Below are 9,817 nucleotides of genomic sequence, written 5' to 3'. Positions count from 1 at the left end.
CAATTGTTTCTTGACGACTGAATTTAATCGAACTTTTTAAGCTGAATTTTGCAACGAAATACGCATGATGTTTGCCAAACTGTGTCCTGTGTGTTTACAAAAAAAACCCTGATAATATTAATCTTACTCCAAGACAAAGATGCAACAGATGACACCAGGGAAATCCCTTTTTAATCCTTGAGCAAGATGGCTTTAAACTGGCACTATAGACAGCTCCCACGCTTTAGGATTAGAATAAAAATAGCTAGGTGATTTAATTGACAGCCTGAGGAATATAAAAAGGTCCTATATATCGCTATATAGCTGCAAATATGAACCTCTTTCCATCACTACAATGTAAGATAATTCACAATTGAAACAATCTAGTGTGGTGCCAGGGTGAGGTCAGAGACTTGCTAAAACAATCTAACAAACACAAGCTTCATTCTGAACCACAAGAGAACTTATCACCCAGAACAGACTTGTCTTTGGGGCAACAGTTGCAAGTTGAAGCCTCGAGACAAGACAGAGTGAGAGGAGAGCCAAGCAAGCTAGAAGAGAAAAGAGACAGTGTTTCGCTAAAAATAGTAGTGCACTCACATGCACTTTCAAGAAGACAGAGAGACCTTCTCTAGACACAGGCAAGACTTAAAGAGTCCTTGTTAAAGTCTCAACAATACTCATTCTTCCCAAATGGCTTTGGCTTGATTTGATTTGATGAGTTATGGAGATAGCAGGTGCAAATGTGTTCAGCAATCCCTGAGCTGTGTGATATGAAAAGACACATTTGGCTGTAGGGGACAGAATGGAGTGATGACAGAATGTGTGTGTGTGTGTGTGTGTGCAGGCTGATGAGCCTCGCTCCACAGAGGGGTCAAGATTGTAGGGACCCAGTGGCACCAACCACGTCAAAACTGTCTTGGCACCTCTTTCACAATCAACACAGACACACATGCACCCTCCCACACGAGAAATGTGTTGGATCAGTTCAGCTCCAGACTTATACACTGAGCCCAGATTAACAGATGAATAAAATTTAACCATCCTAAAGCTTCGCTATATGAAAAAAAGGATACTGATAACTGCTCATAAGGCAGGAAAAAACAAAACAATGGTATTTCCATTTTGTTATGCTAATTCTCAAAACACCAGAATGAACAACGTATGTATCAAACATGCCTTGGATTTCCTTCCAAAAATGTGCTGTTTAATTCTCAGATTCGGATTGGTCACATATTATAGTAATTGTAACATGTTTCTAGATGGACTCATTAGCAGGGTAACGGTTCAGTTAACAGGGAAAAAAATCTCAATATAATTTAAAAGCTAATAATAGTAAAAAAAAAAAATATTAATTAAGCAAAAAAAAATTTTTTTGTAGAAAAGCTTCCTGTATCCTTTAATGAGGTAGAGATAGGAGAGCATCAGTCTGTAAGTTTTCCACCAAGACTTCAGGATAAGGGTGTCTGCCCCTTTTGGCTTCCAGTTAACATGACAAGCTGTGTGTGTGTGTGTGTGTGTGTGTGTGTGTGTGTGTGTGTGTTTATCATCATTAAGAGAAAAGAAACCAGAGCCTGCTAAGTGAATGACTGCTTATACTGCTATAACAAAAGTGAAATCAGGAAGGAGGAAGGTTTGTTCTACAGATGGTCTACAAGTCTGTTAAGTGAGAGATTTATAACTGGTTCATTAATTACTGTACTGAAATCACTGTTCATTAATAATAATTGCCAAAACTGTTGTGAAATAAAATCCTTTGAGGCATGCATTTAGAGGAAAATAGTCTACTTCAGGGTGTAAAGACTAAACATATTCACAGTAATGGATTATTCTCCTATAACTGTAGGCTCTATAGTGTTTTACTGCCAGTGCTATAGGACTTATTTATGTCACACACACAAACACACACACACACACACACACACACACACACACACACACACACACACACACACACAGCAGCCCACCTGACATGTTCGCGAAACTTATCCTATTTGTGCCGAAAAATCTTTACGACCAATAAATATCATGCAACCTGCATCTCTGGATGCCCACCAAGTCCTCTGAATGTTAATCTGCAGGAGCCAGTGTTTAAATGCCGCTTAGAAGCGAGCCCTCGTGTCAGTGTTTAGGGTCCAGAAGGCCTCTAAAACAACTCTCCATTACAGAACTCGGTGTTCTGTATTTTGCTGATTTCACTGCTGGAGTCATTCAGCACCAACCGCTTTCACCATCGCGAGGCACCGAGCTGCCATCTGTTCTCCATGCTGCGGGACGCACTTCTTCCTCCGGCACTGGCTCTGATGCTTTTTTTGTATAGAGTAAAAAAAGCATAAATTGAGTACAAGGGCAACTCACAGTGAGCTTGTGAATGGGATGTTTGCTCAAAGTCCTCAAAAGGTGGATGACTAAACTTCAAATGGGAAAGTATGTTGTAAACAGTGAGGAAGATGTTCCATTACGCTGAGTTTAAATAGAGGATGAACTTTTGCGTTTTACAGCATGCTTGTTAGCAGTAGTGGAAGGTTATGGGGAACATCATTGGACTGCCCAAGTAGTAGGTTTAAAAAATAAATAAATAAAAAAAAAAATCTGCACTTGGGGAATGATGTTTCTCGTCCCTTTACATTTTAGCCCGTTTTAAAAAATCCTACAATATGAGTGCACTGTTACAGCTGCCAACACTGAGGTGAAACAGCAGGCAAAATGCTTATTTTATACAACTTCACATTCGCTCTCCATTTCCAATAAATATTTCCATAAAACTAAAAACTATTAACTGGGCACAGAAAATGTAACTCTATTAATGAACTCAAATGCAACAACGCAACAGACAGAAATTCGAACAGTCTTCTTCTAACCGTTTTCTCTATTAAAAAACACTTTCAAATGCACAGAAAAAAAAAATCAATGATAAATTCTGATCATTCCGTAGCTGAATGAAATAGAAGTGAAAACTGTAGATCATTACACATTTATTAGCTTTACCCCACTTTCACAATTCCTCAAGGAATTGAATAAACATACAGATCACTGTTACAGCAAAGGAAATGAACCCTGCCTTCAGCATCAACTCAGGGAATCCAGCTGGGCTTGAATCATCTCCAACTACAAATAAAGTAGAAGAACAAAAAAAAATTAATTAATGTTTGACACTTTCAAAAGAGGTAGCATGCTGAATCTGTTTGGCTAGTCAAGTGGAAAAGTTAATGAATTTAATCTGACCTTGTTGTAGAACTCCAACAGTTCCTGGTGGTTGAATTCCACATGAACCTTCTGTAGATGCTGGAAGCAATTGCAGTTGAGGAGAAGAGATAAAAGAGCAACAAAAAAAAAATCAGTGAGAATCAAGTGTCTATATAGAAGCCTCTCATAAATTATTAGCATACATCTGTCTAGAAAAGTCAGTTCCACTAAAATGCATTTACACAGACCCAGTTTTGCCTGTGAAGTTGGAATATTAATAAAGCAAATACAAGCAAACTTGTGCTTGGTCAAATACAAATACTAGGCAAAGTAATACCTGTAAAATATTACATACACCATGATCTTTATGAGCTTATTAGTGGTGGCAGCAACATATCCACACTGCAGGTACCTGAACATCATGATGTCAAGTACAAGTATGTAAATATTCTATAATAATAAATCCTCTCGCATGTAACATGGGAAGTTGCTGTCGCAGAACAAGTAAAACTCTTCAGTATGTTCTCGTGTGATGCTCTTTAAACCAGCACGTATGAAAGCAAATTCTGGAGTTGCAGCACAAAAGAACCAGGCTTCATTTGACAGATCTAGGTTAACAATAACGTACACCCAAATCACAGAGGTGGTCCTCAGAAGCCAGATGATAAGTACTGAAATAAAAAGCAGTGCCCTCTTATCTTTTCTCCACTTTGACAACATTGTACCGAAATAAATATGGTTAAAAAAAAAAAAAAAGCGATGGCTTTGTGAAGACATGAGGTTTATTTCTAATTTCTGAATGAAACTTTAATGACAAATGTTGATTCATGAGCAGTTGGAGTATGACATTTCTAATGGTTGAGAAGGTGAGGAATGGCTGACACAAAAAGGCACTTCTCATGAATCATTTGGTTAGGTGAAATACTTTTTTGCTTCCTGTCAGTGAAATTCAGCATTTTTGAAAAAGGGGAAAACAAACAAACAAAAAAAAAAATTTAGAGGTGAAATCTTATTAAAAAGTTTTCTACTTTCCACAAGCCTTCAGTTCCCAAATTGTCAGGGGTATAGACAGCTTACTAACAGCAGTATGTCTTTTCTCATGTATTCTAAACTACAGAGTATCCCAATCGGTACATAGGGGAAATTAACACTTCTGCAAAGTCTACTAAAGTTTTTTGTTTATTTCTTTTTTTTTTTTTCCCAGATAGCCTTCAAGTTTGCCTTTGACAAAAGAAGAAAGTATTGAAATCTTTGGCTCGATTTTCATGGCTTGTTCGAGAATCTATTGCAAGGTTATGATGGAGTTTAACATGAAGCATGGCAAATGCATCATGCGCCAAACATGTATGGAAAGTTGGAAGTGTGCGTGTGGGTGTATTTTAAAGAAATGGAAATCATGTGCTGGATACTCTTGAGACCTCCTGCATTTAACTGACCCCAGAAAATTCACAAAGTTTTTCTTAGGTAGACAAATTAAAATAAACATGGCCTGTAAAAAGAATGATTAGAAACATATAAGATATATTATTTGTCATAATTTACAGTGGTAAAATGTTAGCAGATGCAGTTTCATTATAATTTAGGTAGCCAAAAGTTACTGTAGTATCCTTATGTTGCTTTTGTGCATTAGGAATTCTACTAAATCGGTGTGTTACTATTATATTTAACTATTTATATATTACAGCTAGCCTATAGGAGTCTCAAAAGGATAGTTATGTTTGGCATCTATTTTCAAATCTGATTATAAAGTCAGTTTCATAATGTTGGCAGAATTTTATTTACTTGTTGTTACTTATATTTAGTAAAAATGTGAAAAAATTAGTTTTACCTGATTACTTGTATCCTGTATACAATTCAGATGAATTTGGTACATATGGGAAGTGGGACCTCAGTGGATATGATACTGAACTTCTGATCGAAAGGTTGCAAGTTCAAATCCTAGCAAAACAAAGATGCCACTGTGAAGCCCCTTAACCCTCAAGTGCTTGCTTGTATAAACGAGATAATTGTAAGTAAATGTTTCGGGCAACCATTGTTGGCAATCAGCATTATAACTTACTACAAAGCTGAATTGCTTTTATATAACATTCCCTAAAGACTGGTAGAAAATATCTTCCAGCACCTGCTTGCTGTTAAATGTTGAAACTAATACACTATTATGCCAGAGCATTAGCTCATGGTGTGTCTCTCATAGTTTTGTCTGATTTGAAATTGAAGAGGAAGTGACTTTTTCGGATGCGGGAGGGTGGGTTCGATTTCGTTTATTTTACCTCACATAACAAAAAGTGGTATTTATGACAAATAGCATAATTTATCATACAATCTGTCCTACGAGAGACAGTTAACACCAGATGAGTTTTCTGAAGTATTTTTAGGTGCACACATGGAGCAAATTGGCTTCTATGTCACTTTCATAAGTCAGTTTTTAAGTGAACCGTACAGCTGATGCATCGGCAACTGTGCCAACCCTTTACATTTAACAGACACTGTCGCTTGTGTGTGTTAGATTTTTTTATAATTGTATTTGACGTTACCGCTTCAGTCAGAAAATAATTGGATAGTCATGTACTACAGCTTGTTTCAAATTTCTTTGTTATGGCAAACTCCAGAGGACCACAATTTCTCAATGGCTCCTGAGTTTTCCACCTGCGTATGATCTAGCTCACACTAACATTTTAAAAACTTGCAATCATGAAATCCAAATAAAAGAAAACTGTTAGGAAAAAGTTATGAAAATCCAGAAATAGAACAAAATAACAAGCTGTTTCTGGGAAATCATCACACAAACGATGAACAGAGCATTTATGTTGGATTTAAAAAATCCAGAAAGTTGTGAGTTAATTTTAAAATGACCCACACACTTGTAGTGAGACTGAACACATTTAATATCATACACAAGTGTTTGAAATATAGTAATGAATGTTAAATTACATGCAGCAAAGTATTATAAAAGATCATCATTGATGCCTTACAGTTTCAGGGTTACCGGTTTGATCCTGAGCTCAGGTTGTAGTGTTTCGTCCGAGTTCTGTGCTATCCTCCCACTTCCCAAAAGAAAGCATTAATGCGAAATGTGCTAATGCTAATGTTTTTATCAAAACAAGATTGGCACACACAAATGGCTCAGCGCTTAGCGCTTGGCTAAAGAACAGAAACAATGACGAATTATTTCATATTCCTGACACTAGTTCTTGGCAACCTAAAATGATTCATGTTTTATAATAAATTACAGTTTTTTTTTTTTGTTTTTTTTTTTTTTAAGAAAACAAATGTGCCAGTAATTCATGTGGCAGTCATGCCAATGATATATTCAAATGCATTTCATAATACTGTTTCTTAAAAAAAAAAAGGGTCAAAAGAATCATAGAGTGATGATCATTTACTTAATTCAAAGCCAAAATAAGAACGAATCTTCCTTGAGATTTGTGTAGCTGGTAGGTAAAGCTTGTATATTTGTTCCAGTATAAAACATCTATGTTACTGGTTCCCAATCTAGTGATAACATTTTCAAATAGGGTTGGAACTATCCAAAATCTTAATATGTTAATATGGAGATTATCAGACATGCATAATGACAAAGTATATCTACTAATAATAATGAAGTGCTACCAGGAATCACACTCACCCAAGCCACATTTAATGAACAGAAACATGTATTCTTTTGTGTTTTTCATCCTGACACACTGCACTAGTAGTTCAGCAGTAAAGATGAACATATTTCCCATCCAACTGTGTCAAACAAGCAAACAAATAATAACACCCAGCATGGTGTCTCAATCTGCACATTTATACATTGTTCTAGAGTAACTCTGTACTACTATTAAATGTTTTTTGCTTTTTATAGTTAATATTTAAATTGTTTAAAAAACCTTCATGGAGCGTTCAAGTCTGCTTTGTATACAAGTCAACTGGATTTTGCTACATAATTTTAAATGTAAGGAAAGAGTTTCAATTTAAAACTTTGCTCACGACAACTATCACGAAGACAGCGGACGTTTCAAAGTGAGACAGCTGGTTACTTTGTGTAACATCGCTGTGCATAAAATCGCCAAACCTTTTACACTAAATCTAAACCTAATGGAAACTTAGTGGACAGGGATACTTTGGCTTTGACGTGTCAGCTTGTGAATGCCACTTTTACGTTTTCCAGATGTGCATAAGATCCCAAACGAGAGTGTGAACAACATTAACCAGGCTTCTCTGCTTTGCGTTGGGCCACAGGACACCACCAAGTCATGGATTATTTTCCTAGAACATCGCACCATCTTCTAAACAAAAACTAACAAGTCTATTAATTATAAAATGTTGAAATGTCCTAGTGCTTCATCATAAATCTGAAATTATATATATATATAATATATTTTTTTTTTTATGTGGGCAAGGTATGCAGTTGCAAATAAACTATTAACAATGTTATTAAAAATTGTAAATTTATATCTGATTTTCAATAATATAATTAAAAGGCAAATTCACCAATTGTACCTGTACTGTTAAAGTCCCTAACTGTAAGTAGAGTTTCTAATGCATAAGTAATAAATTGTATGCACCGATTCTGAAAGCTCTTTATCAACAATTTACAGCACATATGGCAAGTTGGGTTGCCAGATCCAGTAACAGCTTCAGACGGAAATATGTCCATAATTAGAGTTCCACTGTGTTGTTAGGACAAGCCAGTATTGGAAAACTGCTCAATAAGAGCAGGAGAAAAGACAGACAGTAAAATCGTATGCCCTTTTGTATGTGATATTTTTGAACACTCTAGCAAAGGATTAATTTACATTTCAATAATTTACAGTTTAAAATAGGCAAAAGGAGGAAAAAAATCCAATCTCTTTATTTAATCATAAACCAGTATTCAGGCCTACAATCGCAGAAACCTTCAGACTTGCACCCTCACAAAAGTCGGCAGAAAAAAAAAATCAATAGCAAGAAGCTTACATGCCCCTTGTTATATTTTAAATGGACATATATTGACCATGTGAATCTTTAACCAAAGCAATGACCACAGAAGAGACCCTGCCACCAAGACACCCCCCCACCCACCCCCACCCCAAAAGGCATCCTTAATTATGGATAAACCCCCTCCCCAATTCCTAGGTTAACTGGTTGCCATGGCCACCGAGCTCTTGGAAAGGCTTTTCCGCTGTACTATGCTGTCTTTCTCCACATAAAATGTCAGTCTTCCTTTGTGCACGCATAGCACTGCTTCGAGGAATACATTGTAGAAGTTTCATTTCCGTGTCCCTCATTTTGTGATGATGAGTTTCTCAGGGGTGAAAACAGTGATAGCTGTTTTGACCAAAAGAACATGTACACAATTCCACTTAAAAATGCGAAGCAATTTAATATTTCGCATTTTGTGTGAATGTGTGAATATCGTAACTGAAGAGCGCTGCCAAAATCCTAATCCATGCTGCACATATTTACAGAACATACTGCATTGATTTGGCGACTATCTGCATGTGTTCTACATCGAAATGTGTTCTGCGTCTTGTCTAGAAGGAATTTGTTTCAAATATTTGGCCACACACCCCAAAGTTAGGAACAAGGAACAAACAGTATTCATATGTGAGTTTGAACAATAACTTCGATCCAAACAATATAAACAAAGAGTCTAACAAACTTTGCAAGCATTCATTGTGTGCTGCGAGCCGATGCTGGTGGTGGAGTCATGTCTAAAACCAGACAGTGGTCGCAGAGAACAATATTAAATCTTCTCTTTGTCTCGTCTCAAACAGTAAACATACTAAAGAACCTGAGCCAAAAGATGGTGGCAGAAAGATGCTAAAGCCTGTAAAGAAATGGGATCGGATGCATAGAAGCCAGCAGGATGCACCAAATGACGTTATAGTAACCCTGCATGCATGCAGTGTGAAAGAACTACAGTAGGAGCATAAACAGGAATGGGTTGGGTGGTGTATCTTTCTTTCCTGTTGATTTTATACAAACCCCCCCACCAACTTCATTCCCATTCTGTGGACTGAAAAGTAATTTATTTTAGCAAAGAAAATGCATGCTGCTGAAAATCAAGCTCAGTTGTTGCTCACGCTGCAGGAGCGCTTTAAAATAAACAAAAACCAGATGTGATATCTAAAATATCCAATAGATGATGCGACAGCAGTGTTTGTGGTCCCCCTCTTTTTTTCCGCACTTCGTCCTATGCTACTGAAGCACCCTAGAGGCGAGTGTGGTTTCATGTATTTTCAGCACTCAAACAAAGAGAAAGCCTAAGTGCCGACTAGCTCTCTGAGACGCATCCATCCACGGTGGCACACAGATTGGCATTTATGGAAAGCAAGATAGAGTCAGGCCCCAGGTGACTAGCATGATCCAATTAAGGCGAGGAGCAGTGCATGTCGACATGCCCGGCGAGAGGTTTAGGTCGCCTAAGACAGAAAAACAAAATGGCAACCGTAATTGGAGAAAGCGCAGGGAAAAAAAAAAAAATACGGATGACTACGCAACACATGGGCATGATTCCTAGAACAGAATTTTCATTTCAATAATGCATTTTCTTATGGCCCTCTCTAGGATTTGTTATCTCATAAATCAGGCCTCCTCATGTTTAGAAGCACTGATGAGTTCTCCGTTATAATTAGATTTCCTCATTTCCTTTTAGGTTAATATTCCATACGAGTCAAACACACACTGA

At 37.0% G+C, this 9,817-nt stretch overlaps 1 protein-coding gene across 1 annotated transcript in view; it reads right to left on the bottom strand.

Annotated features, from left to right (window-relative positions):
• Window positions 1-2,937: 2,937 nt before the first annotated feature.
• The window catches only part of commd10 (COMM domain containing 10), a 49,090-nt gene continuing 42,210 nt past the window's right edge, over window positions 2,938-9,817 (bottom strand). The window contains exons 6-7 of the mRNA XM_083553688.1: window positions 3,205-3,264; window positions 2,938-3,087 (exon numbers count right to left, since the gene is read on the bottom strand). Coding sequence (XP_083409814.1) covers window positions 3,049-3,087; window positions 3,205-3,264 — 99 coding nt within the window. The 3' untranslated portion in view covers window positions 2,938-3,048. The remainder of the gene's footprint in view (window positions 3,088-3,204; window positions 3,265-9,817) is intronic.

The sequence above is a fragment of the Silurus aristotelis genome (genome assembly GCF_946808225.1).
Source record: "Silurus aristotelis genome assembly, chromosome: 11".
Lineage (NCBI taxonomy): Eukaryota > Metazoa > Chordata > Actinopteri > Siluriformes > Siluridae > Silurus > Silurus aristotelis.
Note: the sequence above shows the minus strand (reverse complement) of the source record. Positions and strands in the feature narration are given on the sequence as shown.